The sequence below is a fragment of the Rhea pennata genome, chromosome Z (assembly GCF_028389875.1).
Source record: "Rhea pennata isolate bPtePen1 chromosome Z, bPtePen1.pri, whole genome shotgun sequence".
Taxonomy (NCBI): domain Eukaryota; kingdom Metazoa; phylum Chordata; class Aves; order Rheiformes; family Rheidae; genus Rhea; species Rhea pennata.
The window spans coordinates 35040145-35053181 of NC_084702.1; the positions used below are offsets into that span (position 1 = coordinate 35040145).

Sequence of the window (13037 nt, forward strand, 5' to 3'; positions counted from 1 at the left end):
CTAAGACACTGTAATTTGTACTAACAACTACCTTCTCTGTACTTTTTGTAGCTGGTATCTTTTTTCTATACTGTCTTCTTCTAATTGTATTACTTTGTGGTAAGTGATGTACTTACAATCTTGAAATTCTGTAAATTTTCTAGCAAGAAATTAAAGGTGTAATGGCAAATAAATGTCAAAAAAAAAAATGTTCCTTCAAAGATGAGACTCTTCTTGGGGGAAAGGTATATAAGGCATATGAAGAACATTGACAGAACAGAGGACTGAGATCCTAACAACACAACTGTACTGGGGCCAGTCAATTCAACTCGAACGAAGAACAAATTGCAGGACCTTGAAAATCTACTGTTCATTCTGCATCAGAAAATCTATTTGGTCTTTATGATATGTTATTATAAGTATAAAAGAACAAATAATAAAAACATATAAGATGGCTTCTTGAGACGTTTCACTTTATATTCACCTACTGCCTACTTGTTTAATGACATTTCTGTAGGTAACAGATCATAATTTGAGTATTTATTTCGAAGAAAACTAAATGAATCTAAATACTCTAAAAATATATAGCCTATTTACTCAAAATATAAACTTCACTTCCTAAACTTAAACAAATGCACCTAAGATATAATGTGCTTCTTACTAGAAGATAAATTAGGTAATTCCTTAACTTAACATCTAACGAAAACAATATGATTTTAAAATATGTTTAAAAATATTCATGCATCTTATCTAAAATATTGAACATATTATCATGGTAGACAGTAATTTTAAAAATTTGCTCTGTAGCTCTGAAATTGCTGAGAGGCACTGTATCATTTAAGGAAGCATAGCATGCTTTCCAGGGCTCAATGTAGTCAAAACATTTAATGGTTTTCCAAGTATTCGAAATAAACAGATTTACCTGCTCCTCTGGTATGGTTAAAATCCCCCTTAATAACTTTGCATGACTTTCCATTACCATTGCACACACCACAATGATCTTCACGAGCCAAAGATCCTAATATGCCATCACAGCCAAATTTCTGCGGGAGAAGAAAACAAAGCTTTTGAAAGACAGCCGATGATTGTCATAAAGCTGCCTTTCCCAGTGCCGTTTCACCCTTTTGCAAGACACCTGACCAACCTGGTCCAGCTTCGAAGCTAGCCCTGCTCTGAATAAGGGACTAGATTATGTCTGGAGATCCCTTTCATTCTAAATTATTCTACGATTTTACGTAGATTACTTTGCTCACTCTTTCTATATGGCTGGCCAAACCCAGAGCTGCTCTCTAGCTGCCCCATGGCATTTCTGAACCACGGTACAACACACCCAACGGCCCCCCTGCTCAGAGACGGCAGCCTGCCTGACTCCAATGCTTTCTGCTCAAATTACAAGAGGTTCATTGCCAATCCCGTAAGGGTCCAGTGCCATCTGACACCAAGTCAGTTATGCATCCCGTGTCTTATTTTGAATAGAATATAAACATATCTAGAACACGTAAATACAAACTATTTCTGTGCTTTACAAAAAGCATTTATAAAAATGCAACAAGCATTTAGCTTAAAATAAATAGCATTTATTGCTATTTAAGCATCCTTCAATTACCATGTTAGATGTATTTCTATCATTAAAATCACTACTAGCTTCACAACAGAAATGTTTACAGTTAATACTGTATGTTGGCCTAATACAAAATAAAACCTTCTGAAGTCTAAAAGAGTCATCACAGTGTAATCTTGTGCACCCTATAAATGCATCTGATGAAATCCGTAAAACTCAACTCCATTTGATAAGTGGTGAAGATAAGGCTCGGTTAATGAGGAAATAAAGAATTCCCACAAAAAACAGAAATCATAGTCTACCAGCAATTTGCTCATCTCCAAGCACGTGAAGATTGTTACTTCATGTTTAGCACAGAATTTTTACTAGTGTTCTTTGAATTAAGAAAAGGAGAGAGCAATATAGATTTGAAATACTTATTATGTTAGAAGTACACAAAGGGCTGCATATCCAATATGGCAAATCTGCAAAATTTACATTCGTAACTCTAAAGTTGTAATTCCAAAAGTTTTTGTTCATCTGTTGTCTAAAAACACAGGCTACAATATGGGAAACCTTACAATTTAAATATTTAAATTTGATAAGCACTTCTCAATGCATCCTGATGTGCCAAGAACACAATTTAGTCTTAATCTGGGATCTGGCTTGGGTCTGTTTCATCCTTGTTAGCCAATATTCACTGAGACAAAATGTGAAGAGTGGACGATAAACAAAAGATATTTTTTCAGGAAAAACAGGGTATAATCCACCTTTGAGATTAAATCTGCAAATGTTACATGACAAGCAAAAGTCCCAAAGGTATACTTGTTGCATGTACTCAGTCACTTGAGAAAGGCTTATTTGATATACATGTATGTTCAAGTGTACAAATACATGCACACATGCATATTTAAGTTAATTTGCTAAAGTTATTATAGGATCCAGCAACACTGTCAGAGGTTTATTTATTTATTTATTTATGCCAGATCCAACATGTGCCAAGAGAAGTAGACCAAGGGAAAAGAACCCCGTGGAACTTCCTACGGAAGAGTTTCCATAGGAAGCACTATTAAAGTGGCAAGAGAACTTCTATGAATCAAATCAAATCCAGGGACCACGAAGTAACATGATGAATAGCACAAGCCTTCAAATTTACTCATCTGTGATGCAGCTCCCTTGATCCCGGTTTACTGAGATGTAAAATTTTGTGCAAGTGAAAAAGGCAGAATTAAACATACAAATGCACACCCCATGGCAAGACTCCCCAAGCTGTTGAAAGCTAAGGCTTCCCCTAGAAGACGGAATCAATCACAGTCATCCTTCACTCTGCTGCAATTTGTTACAATCATCCTTATCAGCACAGACACACATTCCCCAAGCTAAACCTTCAGTTGCTTCATGTACTGTATTGCATGGAGTGAAAGGAGTTTTGAAATATTTCAGTACACAAAAAGCCAGCCAGTCTTGGTTATGCCTTTTTCAACATTTTGTCAGAGAAGTAATACATATGCATAACAAATTTATGCACCTGCATTTGTGTGTGCATATGTATGCGGGCGCTAAAGGAGGAATTCGTACCTGGCATCTACCATTTGCACAGATATCGAACCCATGCTGGCCGCAGGAAGTCCCATCCATCACCTTTTCTGTTAGGAGAACAGGTTGATCCTTTCCAGTTGGAGAACAGAATAAGGCACATGGCTTTTCTGTAGTAGGAATTGATGAAAGAAACATTAATTAATACAATTTATATTAATTATATTCACAATAAATCAATAAATGCAAATTAGCATTTTAACTATGCATTATTACAAACAGGATTTCAGAACTGGTGCTTGCTTATCTGTGTGGCACGAAGTTATGTTAGTATAAGTTATCTTAAGAAAAGAAAAAAAAAAAGAAAAGAAAAAAGCTTTTGATCCTTTTCTCATCTGTTTGAAAAAGTTAAGTTCTTTTTCCTGCTAGAACATACTTGCGCTATAAACTTGAGCCTACATAATACTCATGTCATGTTCATTGTTACAATTAAGAGTATGCACATTACAGCTGTTGGAATATTTTGGTTGTAATCTATACTTTCATTCTACTCTACTTTTGGCAGATCATAAATACTAGTTAAAAAAGAAACTTAACACTTTCCAGATTTTCTAACTATGCAGGTCAAAGAGAAAAAAAAATTAAGTGAGTGAAACACCCCAAGAAGAAAAATATATGGCTTTACAAAGTCCACATTAAAAAAAAAGAAAAAAAAAAAAAAAGACAAAAACTGAGCACATTCTTTCTAACATCATTAGCAAGGTCAAGCAATTTTCTACTATGTTTCTGAAACATTCTGCAAATCCCTTGTAATTTCGAAAGGAATAAAAAGGAAATCATATCAAAAGGCTGATTTTTGGATCCCTGATAGTTCTCTTTTACAAATAATGGTGTTTGCTCAACCACTGCTGAGGTAATTATAAATAAAATAAATGAAGTCTCCTCTCAACAGTCAATATAGAGTTACATGACTTTTTCGTATCTTTACTTATTCACATGCATACTGGCTCAAAACTTCTTCCTAAATCTTTTATAGATTTTGAAAGTATAATGGCAATTCTGAACTTAAAACTGATTTCCCTGGGACACAATCTACGTCACTCTGACTTCATACTTACTTCCAGACAGATTCCTAAAGTGTGTTTTATTAGTAAATTATACAGTTCCAGGAAACATTGAGGGCCCTGGAACTGCCTACACAGTTAAATGGTAGAAGTCTATAGCACATTTTTGGCCCACATCAACTAGCACTAGTTGCATTTAAGAATTGCCACCTGCAAAGGACCATTTCCAAAAAGTGGTTTGGATGTCACTACACATTTTCAGAGCATAAAAGAGTTGAAAAGTATGGACACAGGCCTTTTGTGCCAGCTGACTTAAGCACAGGAGACTGGCCTGTGAGCATTTAACTTGCTAAAATTGACCCAGCCTCTGGGTATCTCTAGGGGACAAGTGCAAACAGATGTCATCTCCCCTGCCAACACGTGAAGCCAGTCAGACACAAGCTATCCCCAGTTGAGGAGTGTGAGGCTCTGCCTGAGTTTGTGTCCTCTATACTCCTGTTACACTGCTTAAACAGTAATTGCAAAGTCACCCAATACCTCAAGAATAGCATGTATAGATTTTTTAAAGGAATGCCTTATCGAGACTTTGAACTGAAAAATTATTTTAAGAACACGGAGCTCAAAGAGACAAAACCCCAACAACACTGGGCAACTTTTGCAAGTACATGGGAGTTATAACACTCAGAATACTTGCAATTAAAGAGATTGGGTTACCCACGTTCATTTTCATCGTACAACTTTGCAGCTCATCAGATGTTGAACGCAGTTGACACTGCCTCAAAATTCTCCAGAAAAACCCTTAAAAGATAAACAATTCTGATTCTTTTTTATAATTTTTAAATAGGTATTTAACTTGTCTTCAGAATAAGTTCCAGATTACCCATTTAATTGCTACAATACTATTTTAGAAAAGGCAAATTTCAAGTCAAGCAAAATACGCTATGGATGAGTTTTTCCAAAGAGTCTAATCCTATTTAGGTCACCTCAAAAGTGAGATATTATCAGTATTTGATCATATGGTAATTTTCCAAATATCAATTCTGTATTATGAAGCATATCATACAAAGCAGTAACCACAGAGACAACTGCAGCCCTCAGGCTTGGCAGTAACAGACTACAGGATATGTCCTTTCAATACGAGCAATTTTGGACATGCTGCATTAGGGTCTTGTAAAGGCTAAGAGGGCAAATAATTAAGGGCTTAGGATCAATGTGTTTCTGCAATACTGGACCTCTTTAGCTGGTGTCCACTTTTACATCTCCTGAGGTACACCTCAAGACAACAAGATCTCTCTGAATAAAATCAGATGAAGACAACCATCTACATTCCTTAGCGTGGCACTGGAGCATATCAGAGATTTTTCCATGGACAACTGAGGTATTCAAAGACAGGCTGAAAGCCTTTGATCCCTTACGATATAAATTACGCATCTTGTGCTAGATCACAAGTTAGTAAAACATAAAATATCTGGAGAGAGTTCTCCTTCCTCTGAATACTAGCTAACATACAAGCCAAGTGAAAACTGGTTGACAAGTTTTCACTTTGGCACTTTGAGAATAAGCTTAATACAGAAAATACCCCTTTTTAGCTAGACATTTTAGAATAGTCTTGTGATAATACTTTCATGTCTTTCAGAACTCAGCAAAACAAACAGTTCTCTTAAAATCAATGCTTCAGGATAGTTGCTGATAATTTCTTTCTTGCATGAAATATAAATGGCAACAATAAACTACAACAATCTCACACCTTAAAATGTGATAGCGCTTACTTATAGTATTCCAGTGTCATTCTAGGCATTTCTTTACCACCAGCTGCTGATTTTTTTCTAATTGTTTTTTCATAACTTTCTGTTGGATTTTTGAATAAAACATAGTATCACAATTTAGAGAAAATTAATTTGAACGGCAGCTATTGTTCGTATTCCTAGCATGAACTTGAACAGATGTTTTGGTTTTTAGATGTCAGTATTTCATGCCAAATTTATCTTTGTAGGCATCACAAATGTTTGATACTACTATTCTCTTACTTGAGCACAGTGTTAAAGGCACAGTAGCTGAGCAACACTGGTACACTAAAATGTCAAGGCTTTGCCTGCAGTAGCTGTCTGGATTTACAGAAAACTGACCCAACTGCAAGATGTGCAGTACACATGGATTTTTGCCAAAAGACAGTGGCAAGTATCTGAAATATTCAACTGTTAAATCCAAGTGCTTTTCTCCTTTTTCAAAAATAAATGCCCACTACAATACCCGCATTGTCTTTCTGGCTTTGCGGGTAGAAGTGTAACAGATACATGTACGCTTAAATACGTAGTATTCCTGTAGAAACCTATATTCACAAGTGACTTCATATTACTTTTCTGTTCATGTAAGACCAAACTGACGTTAAATTTTAGTCAAATGCAGTCGTTACCTATCAAGAAGGATAAATTCCATAGGAATATGAAACAAATTCCGGAACATGTGAAAATAGCACTGGACTTTGGTAACGAAATAAAAATAGCTTACTAAAACTCTTGGTCTTTAAATTTTTTTAAAAAGTTTTTGCCATTTATTTCTTAATCAATGGCAGTATGAGCTAGATATAAGACATACTATCAGATAACAACGTGGGAGATGGCATATACTCACCATCATCAATGATAGCCTGCCACTGGTGCACGTGCTTCTGATAGGAGGATCTGACACTGAAAGCCTGGCACTGCCAGTCCCTGAAGGCAGGCACGCCAGCAGGACAAGAAGGATTTTCACATATTCTGTACTGTACTGTGGGACCATGACACTCTGCTTCAAGGCCTGGTCTAGAAAAGATAGCATAAATACCACGCACGTTTGTTGGCCAAATTTTGTCAAATTTGCAGCATAGTTTATTCATTCTATATATAAAGTCAGTTTAAATAACAGAATTTTTGTTGAAATGTAATATTAAGACGTCACCCACAACAAAATCAAATTCAGAAAACAAAACGTTTGCTACTACAAACTACAGTTAAACTACACGTAAAGAGCCACAGACGCTAAAATGTACACTTAGCTCCGAAGAAGCACTAGAATTAGCAGAAGTGTTCAGTAAAGAGAACTTCAGCTGTGTTACTGATATAGCTCAGGTATTTTTTTTCTAGCCTGACTGAGCCAAAGATGCTAGTGAAGGGATGCTTCCATTAATTTACATCTGCTGCCTCCTTTACAGGTGTAGTGGTATGAAGTTCAGACAATATACTTTGTTTTTTTTCTGGTCTATCCAGCTGTGCCTATGAGTACTAATGAACAAAGGCAAAAGAAAAATGCAGAAACTGGAGCTAATTATGGCAAACCTTGCTTGAAGAAATGAATGAAGGTGAAATTAAGACAGCCCTAAACTCAAGAATTAGCTTTCAGGTATGCAGCTGAAAGTGACATTCAGATGAGAGGGAATATGAAAGCATTCTGCATATCTGGAAGAGATTTTTCTGTTAGACTTGTTGCTTTTGTATAGTTATATCCATGTTTTCCTCACGTTTCCTCAATCAAGTTTTTCTATTTTGTTGCCCCTGCTTTTCCTTTTCTGTTTCTTTTGTTCCAAATCTGTTATATTATCTTTCATCTTTCTTTATTTTCCCTGTTTTATTACTTTCTAAAACCATCTATTCTACTGTATTCCCACTTCTCTTCCTAGCTTTCCTTCTTTTCTCTGTGTGTTAGTGACCTACGAAAGAGAAATATGGTATGGAGTAATTAAGAGGAAAGTATCTTCTACCTGACTACTGAGGTCCCTACAGTGAAATATTGGCTCCATGCAAGTCAATGGTAAAAACTCCCTCTACCCTCAGTGGCATGGGATTTTCATTTTCACAAGATAAGAGTTTTATAAATTTTGTTTCCAGATATTCTACACATCAACTCCTGCAGACTGTTAGAAAGATCTCTGAAAAAGTTTTAATCCCTTGACCATCCAAATGAGAAATAAGAAATTTTTTTTCCTGTAAAAAATTGAAAGAAGAGAATTATATTCTGGACACTTTCCAAGTCAAGAAAATCTAAGTGTTCTTCTTCTTCAGGTGAAGTGTGAAACAGAGGTTGTATCCTCCCATTAATGTTATCTAAGCTTTTGAGAACAGTAGAAATGAGGAAACTCAGTGTTTCCACGCAATACAGAAAAATCATTATGGTCTAAATGATAATTTCCTAAAAATCACATGTTCTGCTCTCATCATCCATTTACACGGACATGAAAAGCTTGTGACTCTTACTTGGTTGGGTAAAGCTTATACGATCCATTTATAGGAAAACAAAAGATCCCAATCCTAAATAACTTTTCTCCTACTGAGTTTTTCAATATTCATAAAAATGAACTGCTTATGTACACAGCAATGGTGTATCAGCAGGTTACTGTACTTGTAAGAATCAGATTCTATTAAGAAAAATGGATGAACAGCAATGGAAACCTGAACTTGTTCTTACCCAGGGCATTTGCGCTGTCGACTGCTGACTCCAGTGTTGCACGTTCGGCTGCAAGTGCTCCACGCGCTCCACTCCCCCTCCACGTGCTCCGCAAAAGAGGTCCGATTGATACACTCGCCAGCCTTACACCACTAGGTCAAAATTCAGCTCTTAGGTAAATAAATCAAGACACATACCAAACAATTCACTGCTTTACAAGCACACACAAAGCCCAACATAAACATTTTGTTGAATGCACAGTCCTCATCTGAGTCAGGAATCTGTATTTGTATTGATCCCAGCAGTTAATTTTTCTGGACAAGTAAACGTAACAGCTAGAGACTCTTCTCTGGCTCTGCGGCCATGTAGTAGGTGCAATCTTGTCCGCAAGCTCGAGCTCAAGTTCATTCCCAGCACAGGGTAGCTACTGGAACAGCCTGCTGCAAATGGTCCCCAGACCAGACTGTCCCCTTCACTTGAGGCTGGGCACTGCCTAGAAGAGTGCCTTTGGGTCCAGCCCAAACCCATCGCAGGGATCAGCCACTGACTGACCTGTAGGGATGATCACAACACAGCCTTCAGGGCTGTTCTCTGGGCTTCTTTGGTTTATTAGTACAGACATAGCCAGTGGGAACTGCACCGGACAAGGATTATCCACATATAGTATGACCACTGTCACAGTACAAAGCTGTATTACAAGTTATACAGAAAATTAGGCTTTATTCACAATTTGCATTCAAAAAGCAGAGGATGGAAGCCTGAGTAAGCTAGTTCTGAGAAAGCCAGTAGAAGTTCTGGCATTTATTTTTTAAAAAGCTCTATAACCCTATTCATATATATCATTTGCTGAAGAAACTACTCCTCCTTCTCATGTAAAAATTATCCAGTTAAAACTTATGTCCTGCAATCTGGTACATATCATCGTAATTCTTTAGAATAGTAGTACTTTATCAGCTTTCAGTAACTGAAAAGCTGTCTCGTGTATTATGAAATTTTAGCAATTGTAAAGCAATGCAGCTACAAAAACACAATGAACAATTAGGTTCATTGACATCAGGAATTTAACACATTTCTCTTTGCACTCTGAATTATTTGAATTACTGTTATTAATGAGTAAAGTGCCTGAAGAACTCTCATATTTCAAGCAAATCATGCCCATAATGCAGTCAATAAAGGCCTTTGTAACTTCTTACAATACCCTTCTGCTATTTGCAGTGTCTGTGTCAACTTCTTGTCTGGTGATCTTAAGTCTCACCTGCAGTTTCAACTGGTCTTCACTAATCAATCTTCATTTTCTACCTTAAATTATTGCATTGCGATGATGGCATAATTATATCACCTTTGAAATTGGACAGTTGCACTATTATATTGGATATGCAATCACAAAATACAGATTTTGTAATGCTTTTGGATGTTTCAGACTGAATGCTCATATTTATACATAGACAGTCCTACAGACACAATGGTATTTTATTTTTTTTCCCAGAGAGAGGACATAGAGGCGGAGGGTTGCTTATAAATCCTCAACTTACAAAACAACTAAGCTGGAATGGGCTGAGCAAATGAAATTTCCATCACTCCTTAAAGATCCTAAGAGCGGAACAGAAGGCAACAACACTGCCTCTGCAATCTAAAGCAAAACAAAGCAAGTGACTTGTGAAATCCGAAGCTCTTCTTGGACAAAGTGAATAAGAAGAGTCCTTCCTAATCCACTGAGATGTTTCAATGATGTCTGCTTAGTTTTTTCACTGCTGGACATACATAATGTATTTCCGTAGCTTGTCATAAAGTTTAGTGAGCATTGGTCATTAGAGTCAATACTTCTTCTTACCCTCATCACTCCGTGTGAGCCTCCTGCATTATTTATTGCACACCAGCCCACTAAGCTCTACAATAAGAAAACACTGTTACCTTCCTCACGGACTCTCAAGGGGCCGTATCACCACCACATCATTATGCTCCATGAGCATCAACATTTCTCTTGAGTCCTCTGCAATAAGTTACTATTATCACATTTTGCAAGTGAATTAATGAGGCATTTTAATGAAAAATACACACTAATTTGTATACCTATTTGAAGATGGCTATGGTTTTACACTGGAAAATACCGGGTGGTCTTAGCAAGAGGTGTTGCTTCCTATTCCCTACCACAGGCATTTGCAGCTCACAGTCAAGAACATAACCTTTAACAACAGACAGTAAATCAGCCACACACATTTATCAGACTCGTAAGATTGCAGCAAATGTCATTGTCTTAGATATATGAGAATGAATAAGTCTATTTTTCTTTCGCTATGTAAAATGAGTCTATCTGAACAATTCATTTTATTCTATTTGCAGTTGTTTGCTTTTTTAGCAGATGAAGACAGTCCTTGGTGAATGTAGTATGATTCATTGAGCAAATTATTCCTATGTGAAACTGTTGTCAGCATAATATCACGAAAATCTCAAGCATGTTCCACTCTGTAGTTTTTTTTTATATGAGTTCATTTACTTTCATTTATGGTTATATACACACATGGCAGGGATTATTCAAACATGAAAGCTGCTAAAGGACATTTAACATAAGTCTGACTTCAGGCGACCATTCAGTTTGATGGTGTATTTTTAAGGATGTTTATCAAGCTTTTTGCTTTGCTGATACAGTATATATACACTGTATCTTTAACATAGTTTATCCTAAAGAGTTGTATCACAAATCTATGTTGATTTTTTCCATGAGACTATTTCTACTATGTCTTAAATCATAGCAGAGATCTTTATATCTTTGGAAACTTATGTTTCTGTTTACAATAAGCAGTGCAACAACGACATTCCATTCATAAGAGTACCAAAAATTGAACGAGTTTGAAATAAAACAGTGTAAGCACTAAAACATCTGTGGGTTTGGCTAACTTAGAAAATTTTCAGTGTTTGTAGGGAAATATACTCTTTTTCCTATCTCTCTCTCACACACATGTATATATATATATATAAACTGTGTTATTTTAATGATAATCAAAGTAAGTAATAACTTTAAAACAAGTGCAAAGACCTATTTAGCTATTTATTTGTGGTTGTTCAATGTAATCAATACTGCTTTGTCACTTCCACTTTAGGAAAACCAGTAACTTACCTTTCCAGAGTCACAATCTGTTCCATCCATTGGTGGGTCCAGTTTAGTTTTGCATTCTTTCTCACTTTCCACTTTACACCACAACCCAGTGCAAATGACATGCTGAAAAGACACACATACAGCTAAGAATAAAATCTGTTTTATGCAAAATGACCTCTTGCATGTAATTCACTAACTTGTCATGAAGTTAGCAGCTTGACCATACTGAAGTATGCTTAAAGATGGGTTAAAATGCACAAAAAAAATCACAATGGGTAAATCCAACTTAGACTTTCATTGATCACAGACACATGGAAGAAGTCAAGCTGGTGTGTTGATAGAGTGAGGAAGAACTCCACAAGTCTCATCCTAGGGGTCACAATCCTTGTGTGCTCCAGATCTGACAAAGCACATCGGAACAATTTTGCTCCATGTTGTGAAGCTGCCACTGCACAGACACACTTCCCTGAGACTACAGTCAAGGCTGAAATGAAAGGCTGCTTCTGGTTATTAGCACACCAATTCAGGAGCCTGATCTGAGTGCTGAGAACCTGCAAAAATAGACAGGTGCAGAGGACATACCTCTTTTAAAAGGCACTTGGATTACTTAAAAAATGTCTTCGTATTCATTCTTACTGCTTTTATTTATTGCTCATACATTTTGTGTGAAAAGAAGAAAACCAGCACTCGCACTAGCAATAAAAAGCAAGGTTTTAAGGTGAGTGCACTGATATGTGCAGTGACTAATGATTCTTTGTGCAGCTACATTGAACTATATTCTCTAGAGGTTTGGAAGAAACAGACAGACAAAAGACACAGGAAAAGGACAACAGGCTGCATTTAAAGAGAGAGAAAAAAAAGAAAAAAGCTAGAATGAAAACTGATGCTTCATAAGTATTAGTGCACTGACTCCCAACCTCTCCCATAGGGCATACATAGCAGTGAGGTTAGCATTTTACAGTCCCTCCCAAATGATCCCTGAGCTCTTCGGGCAATAAATTTCAGTTGGTTCTTCCAAAGGTTATTTAAACTGAAAAAGAACACAGAAGTGTCAGGATGGACTCATAGATGAGAATGAACAAATAGGAAAGATACTTCAGAAAGCAAATTAAAAGTTATTTTCACATTGAATATCCACCTTAGTCAGTCATATATTCACCTCACGACTGTTAAAACTCAGTTTTATTTTATCTTTGTACTTGACACATAACAAGTTTACAATAATTTCCTGAAAAAGACAGAACAGATGGAAGTTTCATAAATTAGAGTGATTTTCCGAACACTTAAGTGTTGTCTTGCACAACCCAGAAAATATTTTTCTCGGAATGATAAGGCTTCTTTAAGACTTCCAAATGTCCCTTGCTCATATCATCCCAATGATTGCTGCTACCTGATGCTCTTCGAA

General features: G+C 36.5%; 1 protein-coding gene across 1 annotated transcript in view; it reads right to left on the reverse strand.

The window, feature by feature from the left end:
* ADAMTS19 (ADAM metallopeptidase with thrombospondin type 1 motif 19) overlaps positions 1-13037 on the reverse strand; it is a 146975-nt gene that overhangs the window by 37291 nt on the left and 96647 nt on the right. Inside the window, 6 exon segments of the mRNA XM_062600485.1 lie at positions 902-1022; positions 3098-3225; positions 6751-6901; positions 7290-7301; positions 8550-8690; positions 11654-11755. Coding sequence (XP_062456469.1) covers positions 902-1022; positions 3098-3225; positions 6751-6901; positions 7290-7301; positions 8550-8690; positions 11654-11755 — 655 coding nt within the window.